At 39.8% G+C, this 18,910-nt stretch overlaps 1 protein-coding gene and 1 long non-coding RNA gene across 3 annotated transcripts; both read right to left on the minus strand.

Moving 5' to 3' along the window:
* Positions 1-6,190: 6,190 nt before the first annotated feature.
* Positions 6,191-7,792, minus strand: LOC115799390 (uncharacterized). Of its 2 annotated transcripts, none has more exons than XM_030756541.1 (5): positions 7,570-7,792; positions 7,051-7,371; positions 6,599-6,731; positions 6,431-6,479; positions 6,191-6,347 (listed from the first exon to the last, which is right to left on the minus strand). In XM_030756541.1, exons 1-5 carry the CDS (start codon positions 7,625-7,627, stop codon positions 6,282-6,284), a joined length of 627 nt encoding a protein of 208 aa, XP_030612401.1. In that variant the 5' UTR covers positions 7,628-7,792; the 3' UTR covers positions 6,191-6,281. The 2 variants fall into 2 exon arrangements, with proteins under 2 accessions (XP_030612401.1, XP_030612392.1); XM_030756532.1 differs by having other exon boundaries at positions 6,431-6,482.
* A 5,689-nt stretch (positions 7,793-13,481) lies between these two features.
* On the minus strand, positions 13,482-14,069 carry LOC115791783 (uncharacterized). Its single transcript, XR_004020988.1, has 3 exons — positions 13,979-14,069; positions 13,612-13,660; positions 13,482-13,530 (listed from the first exon to the last, which is right to left on the minus strand). It is a non-coding gene; the product is annotated as an uncharacterized LOC115791783 (long non-coding RNA).
* Positions 14,070-18,910: the final 4,841 nt, after the last annotated feature.

The raw sequence follows: 18,910 nt of genomic DNA on the forward strand, positions 1-18,910 counted from the left end.
CTTTGATTACTTTGATTGTCTTGTTTAATGAAATTCAAGAAGAAAACAAAACTTTGGTAAATGTAACCATTACAGAACACTCATTACAGTTTCTTTTAAAATTAAATGTTAAGTCAACAGGATTTCCTTGTTTACATTAACAGTGTACAAAACAAATTGGTCATTAATCCATAAATTGTCACGGTCCTGTGATTGGTCCAGTTATAGCTGCTGGCTGGTCCCCTAATTGGTTTCACCTCCACGGTGGACCTTCGCTCCAGGTTTGGCGCCTCGGCCTGGATTTGTGGATCTGTGGGAAGCTGGCAGTGTGAAATTTGTCTCAAAACTCCAAGTGGGCACGTGATGTGATCTGTGCATATCAGACAATATGTGCAAACATGTTTAAAGCTACAGTGTGTACATTTTTCACCACTAGATGTCATTAGATTGCAGATTTCAGAGAATTGAGTTCTGTCTTCTTACCCGTCAAAATTCAAGTGCATCATCCTAGCTACGATGGCTGCTATGGGACCGATGATGGTCGACAATGCCTGATGCCAGTTTGGGTTAGATTATCTGATTGGTTGCAGTGATCACATAAAGTCAGAAACAGCCAGTTAACATGCTTGTTGCATATGTCGACATGGAGGCCGATATTACTCAAAGTGTTTTAAGTGAAAAAAAGGTCATATATCATAATATTTATAATATTATATATTAAAATGTGTGATCAAATTGCTTTGTATTTGTGTGTGTACTGGAGCACATATTTGTGAGGCCCCAAAAGTTACACACAAATCACTGTACATATTTGTAAATCTTAGTCTACCTTTGTGGCTCATATCTTGTGCATTTGTAACACTTTTCAAGCGTGCTTCTCTCCACGTGTAGGCTAAGTCTAAATGTTGAAGAAGGGACAAAAGCCTGACCATTAAAATCCAGGCAGCTTTGGCCCAACAAACATTTGTGTCCACGGGTCTGTAAGTTGTTGATCTGGTCATGTTTATAGCCTCATCACTGAAGTGCAGAGGGCTTGAATGTGGGTATAAGGAAAGGAAGTTTATACAGGAAACATGCAAATTGTGTCGGGTCAACGTTGCTGCTGAAACACCCGACCACATAGTGAAACCTCAGTGTGCTTCAAGATATCTGGGTGAGCCTTTAAGAACATTTAGATTAGAACTATAAAGCTGCTACAGACTTAACAAACTCACTTTGTGATATGAAGAAGATCAGCATTTTATTTTTGTTTTTGAGGACAGAAGACTTTCGCTGTACAACAATCAACATTTACTAATTTCAAACATTTTTACGATGAACTCTTTAATATTAAAACAAAATGAATCTAAACTATTGACTGGCACTGTGTAATCCCTGAATAAAAAAAATCAAATCCCTTAATGTGCAGCATTTCTTTCAAACACTGAAATAAACAGTGTGTGTGTTGATTTTAGAAATCCCGCTCTCTGTCTGCATGGAGACACCGTACTGCTCAGTGTACTCTGCTTGCTGCAAAAGAAAACAAATTTACAAAATGTTTATGAAGTGAAATGAACATCAGACAAAAGAGCACAAAGTTTGACATGTTACCGTATACAGTTCTGCATTTTCATGGCTGGTTATGAGCACCTGGGGTCTTCTACTAAAAAAGAAAAGAAGTTACAAATTTACAAATTATCTAGCAGCTTTGCACTGAGATTTGCAGCAAAAAAATCACCTGACAAAAACTACATAACACCCTCTGGTTATTATTGGCTCTGAACAACCCATTTCATAGCCTATTAACTGGCTGCGTCTGGTCCGCCGGCCGAATGAAGTGCATTTATATGGCAGGCTAGACCCGCCCATTTTGACTGACACCTCATTCGGCCAATCATGTTAAGAAATGGGTTTCCCAGAGCCAATAATACTCAGAGGGCGTCACGTAGCTTTGTCAGGTGATTTGGTGCAGCCAGTTACATGATTGGCCGAATGACGTGTCAATAAAAATGGGAGGGTCTAGCCTGCCATATAAAAGGGACTACAAACGGCCCGTCACCGGGCCCTTGCCAGTTAAGGGGCTACGGTTTATGTGCCAAAAAGACTCTAACATGTCTAAACATGGCAACATTTACATGGATTTTAAATAAACAAGAGTTTTTATGGGAGAGGTATAATACTAAATACAGACAGCGTATTCTCCTAAGAACTCAACAACATTAACACAGTTACCTTAAATAATATGCAAATGAATTTATAGCATTTATATAACTCTTATTCTTTACTCTGTATGATGTTGTTCCCTACCTGTATCATAATAATCTCTTACCCATAGTGTGTTTGGCTGTAGATCAATCCAAGGATAACTCCAGATATGATGATGAACACAGACACTCCAATTACAACAGAGGAGTAAGAAATTTCTGTAGGTCTGGTGGTGGTGACTATATGTCCTTCTTGAACTTTATAAAAACAAAAAACAAAAAAAAAATCAGAGAGGTAACACAGATGAACATCATGATATTAACCTGTTACTTCGATCTCGTGTTACATATTCTTAGTATTAAATGAATTTTACTGTCAGTGGTTACGTTGCCTTACATAGGGTTTGTTGATTTGATTCTTTCCCCTGAAATAAGGAACGACTGCAGTTGTGATATGCCCACAGCTGCATGACATAATACATTGTCAATTATAAAATATATGAAATAAATCCACACCTTACCTTCCACAGTTACATTAAGAAGGAGCTTATGTGTTCCTCCATGTTGTACACACTCACAGGTATAGTTCCCGCTGTCCTCTGCTGTTAAATTGATCAGGTGGAGAAACACAGTCTGATTTTCTTTCATCAGTGTGAACCTGGAGTCACATTCATGAATAAAGTCCTGTCCATGTTGATACAGCAGCTGACACTCTTCTCCTCTGCTCCTCTCTGTGTGGATCTTACACACTATAAGCATGATAACATTCAGAGTGTTGTTGGTGCAGATTCGAGTGACATCTGGTTGTTTACTGATGCTTTTCACAAGGAGCTCCTGGAGAACTGCAATACATTAAAATGGAAGTCAGTTCAGTTTGAAATAAGGTGGGTTATCACAGTCTGTAACTGTATAGTACATGACCAGCAGTATTTGGTAAAATATTCCCTTTAAAACTTTTAAAACCCAAGACAACAACAACAACACTGTACGTCAGTTATACTTTTTATTTAAAAAAAATACCTTTGTTGTCCACAGAGAAAGGCAGCAGCATTATCAGAACAAACCACAGTTTCCATCTACCCATACTGGTCAACTGAACAACCGTTTAACCTCTGACTGAAGTGAACACTGCAGTGGTAAAGACGTATACACCCTCTTGCACATATACGCACAAACCTCAGGAAACACAGGACTGCCCCAGCCCCCCTCTACATCAACAGTGAGTGTGTGGAGAGGGTCCACACCTTCAGGTTTCTTGGTGTCCTCATCTCTGCTGATCTCTCTTGGTCAGATAACATCACAGCTGTTATCCAGAAGGCTCAGCAGCGACTTCACTTCCTCCTCAGGAAGAACAACTTGGACTCAAACCTGCTGCTGACCTTCTACCACTCATCCACTGAGAGGCTGCTAACGTACTGTATCACAGTATGGTACAGCAGCTGCACTGAGGCAGACAGGGTCAGGCTTCAGAGGGTAGTCAAGACAGCACAAAGAATCATTGGCTGCCCTCTCCCCTCCCTGATGGACATCTACACCTCCCGCTGCCTCAGCAGAGCCAAAAACATCATCAAGGACAGCTCACACCCTGGCTTTGACCTGTCTGACCTGCTGCCCTCTGGCAGGAGCTACAGGAACAAACAGACTCCAGAACAGTTTCTTCACCAGAGCAATCACCACCCTGAACTCACACACTCACCCACTCTAACTGTGCAACACCCACATCTCTGTGCAATATTATATTATTCATACTCAACAATATCTATCACTCCTATTTTGTGTAATATCCAATATTCATTCACAAGTGCAATAGTCACATTTACATTATTATATGTATACACTTATTTTTTTCTTTAGAACTTATATATTTTTATACATTCTCTTATTTTCTGTATATTTTTAGAAGTTCTAATTTATATTTTATATTTTAGAAAGTTTGACTTTCTATTGCATGGCACTGAACAGGATTGGCCCTCCAATCTCATTGTACATCCTGTATAATGACAATAAAGGCATTCCATTCATTCATTCTTGTGTTATTAATAAGACTCCCTGCCCTGTTTCAGAGGTTTCAGAAATTAAGAAATTAAGTTTGTGTGTTATTCATGAACAAGCAGATCAAGACTTTTGTCTGTTTCTCAGCCAGAGAGTAAGAGAGACATTTCTCATCAGGTTCATAGACCTGTTACTGAGCCTGTGAACAATAATTTGTCACCTCATGTGTCTGAACCATTGGGCAATGTCGTCATGTCGTTTCCTGTTTTTAAGCTGGCTAATAGAGACATGTTGTGCTCTGCCTCCTGCCACCTTGTGCACCTCATAGTTTCAGGACAACACCAGGCCATCTACAGAAATATTTTCACATTTCATCAGTGGTTAGATGGACAGGACAAGGAATGATCTGCTTCGGAATGGGAGTAAGACTCTGTAGTTGATCAGTTTCAGAAGGAAGAGGACAACTACATGGCTTGTACCTATTCTGGGACAGGGTGGGGAAGAACAGGCTCTATTCTCAGAGGCTCTCACAGACTGTCATGCAAGGGGGCTTGCACAGTTTGTTTTACTGTGGTTTTTTTTTTGTTGCTGTTGAAAAATCACAAATAAGTCCTTCATAAAGGTTTCCGTAGAAGAATTTAGTTTCCAGACATACAGGGTGCAAAACTGCTTCAAGTCGCTACAAGTATCGTCAGGAAGCGTGAGTCATACTGAAAGCCTTCGCCTTTCGCTTCACCACAGTTCCCTCAGCCACTCTCACTACAGATCCTCAAAAACCTCTTTTTAAGATGTGCATACAGGGCCTACTTCAAACGATATATTTGCTTGTCTTTAGAGAAAAAAGGCACAAACTGGTCATCGTGTGGCTCCAGACCATTATACTGTATTCTGTAATGCCCACAATGTGCCCTTAATCTTCCAGTTGAATGTAAATGTACGAAAAGGCAGTTTGTTTGAGGATGTCACACATTTGAGTTTTAGCATCTAGAGGATGTTAAAGACATTTTAACATTTCATGCCAGGTCCCACACTGCTTTTGGCATATCACATAGTAGGTGCCGATCATTTGTAATGACTTTCCAATGAGTGTATTCGCCTGCACTTCTCAACTGTTTATTTTCTAACCTCAGGGGGGGTTTATGCTTCTAATGCTGCAAAGTTCATCGTGGCGCTGTTTGGAGAAGATCACTTATGAGAAGCCTGATTGTAAATATATTCATATTAAGTTTTAAGAGTTTCGACAAAAATAAAGAGCAGGCGGATTCACCACAAACAGGCTCACAGGACAACATTATCCAAAGGGCATTCTGGACACAGGCTGTTAGTCTCTCAAATCTCAGCTGGGTTTCACAGCTATAGGATTTCCAAATTGAACAAAACTACCCGTCATGTCAAATAATAGCTGTTCTAAGAAAAACATTCCCATTCCCATGGAGTTTTCATTTTTAATTTAATGTGAGATCATTAAAAGCTCTTGGTGAATGCGTATCATAGTGGTTACTCTTCATTGCGATGTCTAATTGCTGAAGAATGGGGTGTCTATTAAATTCCAGGTGGCTTGGACACATCAAACATTTGTGCTCAGGTTTCTGTGAGTTGTTTATCTGCGTGCTGAATATCAGTGAAGTGAATGTGTGCAGAGAGGAAGTTGAAGCAGGAAGCATGAAGATGGTGTAAGGTCAAGGTGACAGTTCATTGGCTGCTGCTGAAACAACCAACAACCTGTAACTGCATCACTCTTAAACAGATGCTGAACGTTGTTTCTCATAGTGGGTTACAGTCAAATCAATATCTGGGTGAGTCTGGGCTTTAGATAAATGTTAAGAATATTTAGATTATTACTATGATGCTACGACAGCTTCATGCATGTAGGTAATTCACAAACTGAATATGAGATCCTAAAAGTCCCAAAAAAAATCACAGTTTTATTTTTATTATTTAAAGACAGGATTCTTTCTTCTTAAAACACTGAAACTTACATTTTCACATTTCAAAAATTAAACGTGAACTACAATCCCTTAATCAGAAAAAGAAGAAGAAGAAGAAGAAGAAGAAGAAGAAGTGGAAGAAGGTGCATCATCTCTTTTCAGACATTTAAATAAATAGTATATGTGTTGATTTTGAAAGTTAAAGCCCATAAATCACATTCTCTTTTTGGATGAAGACGTTGTACGGCTCAATCTGTTCTGCTTGCTGCAAAAGAAACACAAAATTACAAAACTATATCCAAAATAATTTAAAAGGCAGACAAAAGTCCATAAGGTGCAAAATTTTACCGTATACAGTGCTGCGCTTTCAGGACTGGTTATTGGCACCTTTTGTCTTCTGCTGAGAAAATAAAATGTAAAAACAAAAAAAAAGGTTCTGGTTACAAATACTCCATCTGGCACTAGTAGGCATTACTAATGATCCTGTTCCTGATCTGTACAATAATAATCTCTCACCTGTGGCATTTTTTGCTGTAGATCAGTCCGAGGCTGACTGCAGAGATGATGATGATGATGACTGCAGGCGCTCCAATGACCACAAAGAAGAAAGGCATTTCTGCAGAACTGTTGGCGGCTACTTTATCTCCTTCTTCCATGTTTTAAAAAAAGTAGCACAGGTTCTCATTAATTATAAAGTAACATTACAACACCACTAACTCCTAGACTGTTATGTAATATTAATTGCATAGTGTTGCTATTAGGCATTTTCTCATATATTTAAATGCTGCACATTTCATTACTCTGGGATTTGTCTGTTTAGTTGCATTTAACGAAAAAGGCAGTTTAATGTCTCTGATAACTACAGACGTGTCAGTGTTGATTCATCACAGTGTTAACACTGCAGAAAATAATCACAGGAATACATTAAGGGTCAGTTATGAACTGTATTAAATAAATCCACACTTTACCTTCCACAGTTACATTAAGCAGGAGCTTATATATTCCTCCATGTTGTACACACTCACAGGTGTAGTTCCCGCTGTCCTCTGCTGTTAAATTGATCAGGTGGAGAAACACAGTCTGATTTTCTTTCATCAGAGTGAACCTGAAGTCACATTCATGCTCAAAGTCCTGTCCATGTTGATACAGCAGCTGACACTCTTCTCCTCTGCTCCTCTCTGTGTGAATCTTACACACTATAAGCATGATAACATTCAGCGTCTCGTTGGTGCATATTTGAGTGACATCTGGTTGTTTACTGATGGTTTTCATGAGGAGCTCCTGGAGAACTGCAATACATTAAAATGGAAGTCAGTTCAGTTTGAAACAAAGTTGTTAAGTTAGCGCTTTTGGTACATAACCAACATTTATTGGTAAATACAGGTAATAAGCTCCCTTTAAAACCAAGATAAATTAACCAAACAACAACAACAACAATGCCGTACATAAGCTATACTTTATAAATAAAAGAAGCTCTTGCACAATACCTTTGTTGTCCGTACAGAAAGGCAGCAGCAGAACAAACCAAAGTTTCCATCTAATCATACTGGTCAAAACATCTAAACAACTGTTTGCTGCTGGCTGTGTGCACTGTCCTCTACTCTACTGTCCTCTACTGTACTGTCCTCTACTCTACTGTACTGTAGAGTACTGCAGAGTTACGGACATATACACGCCTTTGTGTTTTTCTGCAGCAACCTAAACCTCAGATTCTCAGCCTTCACTGAGGTCTGAGCTGGTGCAAAGGAAGGAAGTGCTTTTATGTTAATGCTGGAAGAGTGAGAAAAAAGGAAGCATTACTTGTTTACAGTACCAGTCATAAGATTGGGCACGTGTGTCCAAACTTTTGTCTGGTACTGAATGTGTTAAATTTTTTATGATAATCTTAACTATCTTGTTTGATTTAATTCAAGAAGAAAGCATTTTGAAGGAAGACCTAAGACTGATAAGTGTAACTATTACATATGAATATTCTGTTGCAAAACAACAACCACGTCACAACTCTTACAGCAAATGAAGACATCTGTCTAAAAATAGTCTATTTATGTGCTATTTAACCACTTAAAGGCACAGTCACACCATGTGATAGTTTAAATATCACTCTGCCAAGAATTTAGAAGGCAGTGAGGTTGGGAAATAAAATCTTTCTGACGATGAGATCAAGCTGCAGTACGATTAAAAGTTTGGACAAACAGGTGTTTCCAAACTTATGACTGGTAGTGTCATTCACAGCAAAACTGTTCTACGAGTCAGTCAATTGGGACTTAAAAAATGATGTGTCTTGAAAACTCTGTATTTGTTAAAATTGTTTTTAATCAACACAAACAAACATGAAGCTCCATATTAGCTACATTTGTTTGGGTTTCACAGTTGTGGAAAGGGGATGTTTTCATGTGCCATTTATTAGATGACATCTCATAATTCAGACAGCTTTATATACAACCAACAGCTGATAAAGCGGTATCATGTGACATCACTCATTCCACTGTAGCACGTCTCTAGTGCTTTTAAGGTTATTACTGGTCATTTTAGCCACTTCTCACTGGACAGAACGTTATCGGCTTTTCAATATAATGTCAGTTGTGCCAGTACAGATAGCAATGCCCCTGTAACCCCCCCCCCCATCCTCAGTAGGTCTGCCTACAGTCTAGTTCTGCTGACACCAAAATATTTCCCTCTTGTTAAATGATAACAAGACTTTTAGATGGGGGACAGATGAGCCTGTGGAGGCACTGCAGGACTGTTTTGAGTCCACAAACTGTGAACCTCATAGAAAGGATATTAACACACTATCTTACAAGCCAGGACTGTAATGCTACTTTGATAACAATAACCTGTGGATCACTAATAACTTGTTCTTAATAAAAAATAAGAACGCCTTCAGGTTTAGGGAAAGGGAAGAATTGAGGAAAGTGCAGCACCACATAAGGGTGAAGCTGGAGCACACTCGGCTGCAAACCGTTCCACCACCAGATGAAGCCAAGAGGACCGCATCATCCACAAAAAACAGAGATGAGATTCTACCCCACTACCCCAGATCTCCATGCAAAATTGAATCAGTGTGTCAACATCCACAGCCTTCTGAAACCCTGAAAGACTCTCATCCACCCCAGGGGCCCTGCTGCCAAAGAGTTGTTTAAACACCTCAGTGACCTCGCCCGCAGTGATGGCAGAGTTGTCCCCGTTGTCCCAAACTCTGTTTCCTCTACAGAAGGCGTGTCAGTGGGATTAAGGAAGGTCCTCGAGGTATTCTTTCCACTGCCCAACTATAGCCTCAGTTGAAGTCAGCAGTGCCCCACCTGCACTACACATCATGTGAGTAGAGCACTGCTTTCCCCTCCTGAGTCTACTGATGGTTTGCCAGAATCTCTTTGAGGCCATCCGAAAGTCTTTTCCCATGGCCTCACCAAACTCCTCCCAGACTCGAGTGCCGGTACCTCCCAGCTGCCTTCAGAGTCCCACAGGCTAGCCAAGTCTGATGACTCTTCCTTTAGCTTGATGGCTCCCTTCACCTCCAGTGTTCATCATCTGGTTCAGGGCTTCCCACCACAACAGGCACCAACCACCTTGTAGCCAAAGCTCTGAGCAGCAGCCTCAGCAATAGAGGTTCAGAACATGGTCCATTCGGGTTCAGTGTCCTCAGCCTCCCTCAGAATGGTAAATGGTAAATGGACTAGCTCTTATATAGCGCTTTTCTACTCAGTCAGAGCACTCAAAGCGCTTACACAACATGTTTACATTTACCCATGCACTCACATTCATACAAGCACTTCCATGTTTATACTAAGCTAAGTGCTTTTAATTAACTAGCATTCACACACATTCATACTCCGACAGGATGGTCGGAGAGCAACTTGGGGTTAAGTATCTTGCCCAAGGATACATTGGCATGTAGCCTGGAGTAGCCAGGAATCGAACCGCTGACCTTCCGATCAGTAGGTGACCTGCTCTACCTACTGAGCTACAGCCACCCCAGAATGTTGTCGAAGTTCTTTTGTTTTGTTTTTAAGTTCTGCCGGAAGTGGGAGTTGAAGACCACGCGGACTGGGGCCTCTGCCAGGCATTCCCACCACACATTCACTATACATTTAGGTCTGTCCAGCATCAGCCCCTGCCACCTGATCCAACTCACCACCAGGTGGTGATCAGTTGATAGCTCAGCTCCTCCCCTCACCCAAGTGTCCAGAATATATCTGCACACATCTGATGATACAATTACAAAATGGATCACTGACCTATGACCTAGGGTGTCCTGGTGCCACGTGCACTTATGGTTTGCACAGAAGTCCCGTAACAAAACACCATTTGGGTTCAGATCAGGCACGCTGTTCCTCCCAATTACACCCTTCCAGAAATCACTGTTGTTGCCCATGTGAGTGTTGAAGTCTCCCAGTAGGACGATGGAGTCATCAGATGGAGCACCCTTGAGCACCCCATCCAGCAACTCCAAAAGACTGGGTACTCTGAACTGTCATTTGGTGCATAAACACTTTACTATCACTTTACTACTGTATATCATTGTATATTACTGCACTGCATTGTTTGCACAGCTGCGTCTGCATTAACAACTATCCATTTGTATATGTATATTTCACTACTAGACTCATTCATATCATTCACTCATATCATATCATGTCTGTATTCTTTTTTTGTTTTGTTTTCCTTGTTTTCAGAGCACTAAGCCCCTGCACAGTTTAGTATAGTTTGTATAATAGTATAGTTTCAATAGTCAGTATAGTTTGTTAGTCTGTATTGTTAGTATAGTTTGTATAATTTATACCTCCATTGTTTGAATTCTATTTATTGTGCATGTTAAGCTGGTGGATGCCCTAATTTCCTTTGGGATCAACAGTCAGGACCCATTCCCTGGCCCAAAGGCACAGAGAAGCAACCCTTTCATCCACCGGTGCAAACTCTGATGTGCAGGCAGCAAGCTGAGAAAATACAAGGATGCCAACTCCAACTCGCCACCTCTCACTGAGGGCAACTCCAGACTGGAACAGAGGCTTCTTCCCCAGCAGTGAGATGATGTTCTATGTCCTAAAAGCCAATCTCAGTGGCTGGCGGGTGGGCCCATGTTTCTTCTGTGGGCTAAGGCCCGGCCACCAGGCACTCGCTCTCAAGTTGCCTCCCCAGGCCTGGCTCCAGGGTAGGTCCCCAGTAACTTTTTCCCGGGCGGGGTAAACTGTCCCCTTGATCGTTCTTCCATAGGGGTCATTTGAATCACTCTTTGTCTGGTCCTATACCCAGGACCAATTTCCATTGGAGACCCTACCAAGGGACAAACCCACCCCAGATAGCATAGCTCCTGGGATCACTGGGAAACACAAACCCCTCCACCAGAATAAGGTGACAATTCACAGAGAAGCTTACAGCCACACCCCCTGAGCATGCATGCTCTGGTTCTGGCTCTGGTTGTTGTTGTTACATGTCCAATATGCATTGCATCCATCATGTACAGCACCTCCTGCAGGTGGTGAGCCTACAAGACAGAATATTTGGGGTGCCAGTTTAACTGGATAGAGCACGCGACCCATATGCCATCAGTCTAATGTGGAGGCCTGCATTTGATTCTGCCCCAAAAGCCATTTACTGCGTGTCTTCCCCTGATCTTTCAGCTTTTCATCCTTCCCTCACTGTCCTAATGCAGTAAAGGCCATTGCAATCTTTAGTGAATTCCTCCACAAAGCACAAACTGGTCATCACGTGGCTCCAAATCGCTTTACTGTATTCTGTAATGCCCACAAGTTGCTCTAAATCTTACAACTGGTAGTATATCTGATAAAAAATACAGTTAGTTTAAAAATGTTAAACTTCTAGAAAATATTAACCTCCTGAAACCTGAGCTCTTGTTTGCGATGCATTTTTTAATTTCTCCTGGATATTTGTGATTAGATGGATCTGATATGTATATAAACTAAGCTTCCTCTTTGAACAGGAAGTTGTATTTTGTTACATGTCTGTTACATGGCTTCTTAGATGGCCTTAGATGGGGACAATGGATTTATTTTATAGCATAACACAACAGAGTCAACATGGCTTAACAAAGTATAAAACACTACTGAGCAGAATATATGGCGCACCAAAGCTAAAGTGTAATGTCCTCATATGTGGATGCAGGAGGTTAAAGATATTTTGATGTTTTATGCCAAGTGTAAAAATTATTACACCAACATTTTCTGACACATTGGGTCAGGTCATACGTTTTCTTCTACACTTTTCAACCGATTATTTTCTAACCTAAGTGGGATTTATGCTTCTAATGTGACAAAGTTTATCATGTTGTTTTGAATAAAAGTACTCACTAGATGCCAAATGTTTAGTATGTAAATTGTCCACAATAAATTGGATACTTACTGAGTTTAAATATTTTAAACAACAGAATAACAAGCAGAGGGATTCACTTAAAATGGTCAGTATCCAATGGATTACCCTAGCCAGATTTTCCAGAGGCCATTCTGGGCATGTGTCCAGGGAGCCACACAGTTGTGGACCCACCACAGAGGCAAAAAACAAAACAGGGAAAAAATGTACAGAATTTTATTCTCTTAAATTTTGATGTTTAAAATAGACAGTCAATCTGAAGGTTAGTTGTAGCAGTGACTCACAGTCAGAGTCTAAGATTTTAATCATGTTTTATTTTTAATGTCAGATCATTTAAAGATTTTGGTGACATTGTATTGTTGTACTTTCTATTTTCCAGTGAAGTACAGGGCCATCCATGATGATTTAAGCTATGCTTTATTTATAACTGTATGACCAGTATGCTATGTCTAATTTCATCAGACATTTGTGCTCAGGTTCCTGTAAGTTGTTCATATGTGTGCTGAAAATCAGTGAAGTGCAAAGGCGTTGAATGTGTGCAAAGAGAGGAAGTTGAAGCAGGAAGCATGAAGATGGTATAAACTCAGGGTGACAGTTCATTAATTACTGCTGAAACACCTGAAAACCTGTAATTACACTGCTGTCAAACAGGGATGTAAAAAAATTGTTTTTATACTGGGTTACAGTCAACTCTCAATGTGCATCGAGACAATTTTAAATAAAACCTTAAGGCATTCTGCAAACTGAATAAGTAATATCAAAAGTCAAAAATATCACCATTTTATTTTTGCTTTATTTTTTAAAACACAAAGGTTTACATTAAGTTTAACATTAAACATGAACTTTAAAGCATTTAATACATACTCAAACAAATCCCACTACAACTGACTGAAAGTTACTAAAGCAACTCCTGCTTCAGTTTTTATCCACTAGAAAATACATGCATGATGTTATATTATAAAGGCTCAGAAAAAATCACATAATAATAATAATAATAAAATTACTTAATGAGTATAATCTCTTTTCAAACATTTTAAATAAATAGTTTACTTGTTGATTTTGGACGTTATATAAGCCCATTCTTTGTGTGCATGAAGACGCTGTATGGCTCGGTATTCTGTGTGCTGCAAAGAAAACGTGGAGTTAAAACATATTTCTAAAATAAAGCGAACAGCAGAGAAAGTGCAGGAGATTGAAGATTTTACCGTGTACAGCTCCGTGTTTTCAAGACTGGATTTTGGCAGCCGTTCTCTTCTGCTGGGAAAACAATAAAAAAACTAAATCTCTATTGCTTGGCTCATAGATTTTTTTTTTTTTAAAGCATTTTTTTGTGTAAAACAAACACACTAACACATATAAACTTGTCAGATATACATGGATTTAAAGCAAACAAGCACGAGAAGTAAAAACTTTATGATACGCAGACACCTGTCCTAAAAACTCAAGAAAAGATTAACGCAATTACCTTAAAGATTATGTGATAGAATTTGCATTAGATGCTATTTTTTTTTTTACAGTTGTTGTGCTTTACTAATGATCCTGTTCCTGATCTGTACAATAATAATCTCTCACCTGTGGCATTTTTTGCTGTAGATCAGTCCGAGGCTGACTGCAGAGATGATAATGATGACTGCAGGAACTCCAATGACCACAAAGAAGAAAGAACTGTTGCGTCTACTTTATCTCCTTCTTCCATGTTATAAAAAAAAATAGTACAGGTTCTCATAATTACAAATTAACATTACAACACCACAAACTCCTAGAGTATCATGTAATGTTACTTGTATAGTGTTGCTATTAAGTGTCTTCTCAAAATTTATATGCTGCACATTGGTTTACACAAAAATTTCTCTGTTTAGTTTCCCCCCAAAAAGTTGATAACTACAGACGTGTCAGTGTTGATTCATCACAGTGTTAACACTGCAGAAAATAATCACAGGAATACATTAAGGGTCAGTTATGAACTGTATTAAATAAATCCACACTTTACCTTCCACAGTTACATTAAGCAGGAGCTTATATGTTCCTTCATGTTTACACATTCACAGGTGTATGTCCCGCTGTCCTCTGCTGTTAAATTGATCAGTGGAGAAAAACACCGTCTGATTTTCTTTCATCAGAGTGAACCTGAAGTCACATTCATGAATAAAGTCTGTCCATGTTGATACAGCAGCTGACACTCTTCTCCTCTGCTGCTCTCTGTGTGAATCTTACACACTATAAGCACGATAACATTCAGCGTCTCGTTGGTGCATATTTGAGTGACATCTGGTTGTTTACTGATGGTTTTCATGAGGAGCTCCTGGAGAACTGCAATACATTAAAATGGAAGTCAGTTCAGTTTGAAACAAAGTTGTTAAGTTAGCGCTTTTGGTACATAACCAACATTATTGGTGAATACAGGTAATAGATAGATTAACAACAACAACAACAATGCGTAAGCTATACTTATAAATAAAAGCAGCTCTTTACAATACCTTTGTTGTCCGTACAGAAAGGCAGCAGCAGAACAAACCAAAGTTTCCATCTAATCATACTGGTCAAAACATCTAAACACTGTTTGCTGCTGGCTGTGTGCACTGTCCTCTGCTGTAGTGTACTGCAGGGTTAAGGACATGCACACGCCCTTGTATTTTCTGCAGCAAACTAAACCTCAGATTGTCAGCTTTCACCGGGGTCTGAGCTGGTGCAAAAGGAAGGAAATGCTTTTATGTATTAAAAGCCTTTCCTTCATTTGTGTTTTAAATAATTTTCTGATAATCTTAACTATCATAGCTGACCAAATTCAGAAGAAAACATCTTGATAGAAGACCTAACACTGATAAATGTAACTATTACGTGTGAATGCTCTATTGTTAAAAAAGACAATCACATCACAACTCTTACCCCAAAGGCAGACATCTGTCTAAAATAGAAGCTGATTTATACTTTATTGAACCACTCTGTAGCAAAGAACTAATATGCATGCATGCATGTACAGTAATGCATGTATGCAACAGGCACATCTTGATTTTGCCAAATATTTCAAAGAAGCAGCATGACATGAATCTACACTTGTCACAAACCAGGTAAAATCACCACTAATAATTAATGAAACAGCGGTTTGCAAAATAAAATATTTCAGACCATGATGAGATTCAGCTGAATGAATGACAGATGAAAGATCCCCCACATTCACAGCAAGACTTTTGTGTGAGTCGGTTGATTCGGGGGTTCAAAAATAATATGGAAACTATGTATCTGTTAAATATGACTTTAATCGACACAAACAAACAGGAAGCTCCATATTAGTTAGATTTGTTTGAGTTTCATAGTTGTGGAAAGTGGATGTTTTCATATTCCATTTACTTGATGAAGCCTCATAATTCAGACAGCTCCAAAATTATATCAACATATCATTACATAAACTGCAAAAAGAAAAAGAAATTGTTTTTCTTAATAAAAGAAAATGAAAGAAAAAGAAAAGAGCCTCTAGGTGTATTTGCTCCCAGCTGACTGATACATTAGTCCATAAATAACACTTTCTTTCCACCATAGGACCTGATTGACCTTTGCGCACATGCTCAGCGGCTGCACCTTGTATACTGAGTAGTTACCGAGTATTATGTAAATTATGAGTGTCATTGCTATGTGACACCTATTTGAGCAAAGTGAGAGACTCACAACCTGTCCAAGGTGCACCCTGCCTCTGAGAATTATTCATTTTTACCATTTCTAATATCAAATATTGCCAGTTAGTGGTAGTAGTTGAAATATTGATATATCATGTACATAAAAAGTCCATGTGTTAGCTCATTAGTATTATTTCCACCTTAGTCCTTGACAGTTTCATAGATTGCATAACCAGGATTTAAATCATGTTCTTTTCCATCTGGTCGTCAGTATTAATGTAGATCACTGTGACATCAGAGCTAGTTGGCTGGAGTCAGCATCATGATGGAGGCGGCCCGAGGAGAGGGTTTGGTAGATGTCACTGGTTGGCCTTTGAAGGCTCATGTAGGGGTCCTCTGCATCCTAAACAACATTTTAGATTATAAAATACCGACATGCTGCCTTTGAACCATTTGAGAAGTATAAAACAGAACTATGTAAAACTCACCAAAGTCTGGAGAGTTTCAGATCTGGTCAAGTTACATGATCCTGATCCGGTTTCTCTGTTAGATTAAAAGCATCAGAGTTATGAGGGTGAACAGTAAATACCATAAAAAAAATGTCAAGGTTAGATCAACAACTCTGTGTTGTTTTAAAAGAAAGCAAAATCAAAATTTAAATCATGGAGGAAAAGCTTTCACCTGTGAGGAGTTCTCATCAGGATGTGACACAGATTATCCCAGTCGCAGTGATGAGCGTGGCAGCAGCGTAGATGATGATGATGACTGTAGCCATGAACTTCATGCCAGAGAAAGGCCCGTCCTCTGCTAAATATTGCCACAAACAAGATATATATCAGAGGCAATCAACATCATTTTTACAGTAAGTCGTCATTGTTGAAAAATGTAAGACAAACTCACATTCTACAGTGATATCGAGGCTTAAAACCTGAGTTTGTGTTTCATATGAGCATTCACAGGTGTAGTTCCCACTGTCCTCTGCTGTTAAACTGGTCAGGTGCAGAAACACAGTATGATTCACGTTTCTCAGCGAGAACCTGGAGTCGCAGCTGTCCTTGAAAGGCTTGTCTCCCGTGTATACCAGGCAGCAGTCCCACCTCTGTGTGTCTCTCTGTACTGATCCAACATTTCACCAGTAAAACGATGGCCGGGTTCTCACTGCTGCACACTGGAGTGATGTCTGGTCCTCTTCCAGTGGTTTTCACAAGAGTCACTGAGTGAAAGGAAACAGACATTTTAATTGCATCAGCACAAAGAGTGGCGTTTTCTATCATAAAATGATCTTACAGTTAGTTATGAGGTTATGTACCGTACCTCTGCTGTCAGCCCACACACACAGCGGCAGAAGAACAAGCCATCCATGTTTCCATCCATCCATAGAGGCCCAGAGATTTTAAATTGAAGCTCACCTGCTGCTACTGTATGTTCTTTTAATACTCCTGATTAGGGTACGGTATACACTGATGTGAAGTGGATTAAAACAGAAGTGAACCTGACTGCTTCTACTTTCCAGTTAAGATGTATTATCAGTTCCTACATGCATCATATACAGTGATGTGAAAAGATCATTTTCACAGGACTCTACACAGTCCTACAGCTAACAACACACACACAACACACACACACACACACACACAACACCACAACACTTTCCATAGGAATTACAGGGCAGTAGCCACGTACCGCTAATCAATTGATCATCAGCATGTGTGAGCACTTCTATAAAAAGCAGAAGCATTCACAGTTTGCTGGTCTGGAGCATTCAGGTGTGTGTTAACACAATGCCACAATCTTCCAGGCGTGGATGTCCCAATAAGTTCACACGAAGGTCAGACCATGTAATGGTCAAAGAAACTGCAAAAAACCCAAGAGCTACATCTCAGACTCTACAGGCCTCATGTTAAATGTTAAGCTGATGACAGTACGGCTGCAACTCTGGTAGCAAAGTTGCAAAGCGCAAACACCTCCGTCAAGCATGGTGGTGGAGGGGTGATGATTTGGGCTTATTTTGCAGCCACAGGATCTCTGCAGTCACCATGATTTCCTCCGTATACCAACGTATCCTATTAGTGGACCTGATTCTGTTGGGGGCTCTTGGCCAGGTCATGTTTGTAAATGAGAACTTGTTCTCAAACATTTACCTGGAAAAATAAAAGTTAAAAAAATAAATAAATAAAAATCCTAGAGTCAGATATGAGGCCTGTCTGTCCAGCAGCTAAAACTTGGCTGGAATCGAGCCGTGCAGCTGGACAATGATGCCCCAAATCCCAAATCACCACAAATCTAGATCTCAACTCGACTGCAATGCTGCACAAACCTCAAGGAAGTGAAGCAATGCTGTAAAGAAGCGTGGGCCAAAATTCCTCCGCAACAATTTGCGAGATGAAGTTCTAGAGAAAACTATTACCAGCGGCTGTTTCCGCTAACAGCGGTTCTTCAAGCCACTGAATCACACGGTTGTAGGCGTTACAGAGAGGGCTTGTGAAACCCTTTCTTTTTTCACGTGACATAAACAGTGACGGGCAAAAATAAACTTCTCAAATCTCACTTTCAAGTGCATGAATGCAAGAATGCTTCATGCAGGCTCTTATTTGAGTTTCATGGGAGATGTTGGTGTTTAATTTAGTTTGTGGTTTACTTTTAGTGGCTTTTTTTTTTTTTTTTTTTCCAAACGCAGAAGCATGTGTGGGAGAAACATCTGACACTGGTCACAATAACAGAACTCACACTTAGTAATGTAAAGGTTAAAAGCAGCTACTTTTAATTTGAAGTGATTCGTAACCGTCATAAGGGTAATTACAGGCCCGATCTTATCACTGCGAAGGGGAGGACCGAGAGGCAGCCAGCACAATGATAGCATGATATGATGATTTAAAGAAAACTATGAGAAATC

Source organism: Archocentrus centrarchus, chromosome 2 (genome assembly GCF_007364275.1).
Source record: "Archocentrus centrarchus isolate MPI-CPG fArcCen1 chromosome 2, fArcCen1, whole genome shotgun sequence".
NCBI classification, from domain to species: domain Eukaryota; kingdom Metazoa; phylum Chordata; class Actinopteri; order Cichliformes; family Cichlidae; genus Archocentrus; species Archocentrus centrarchus.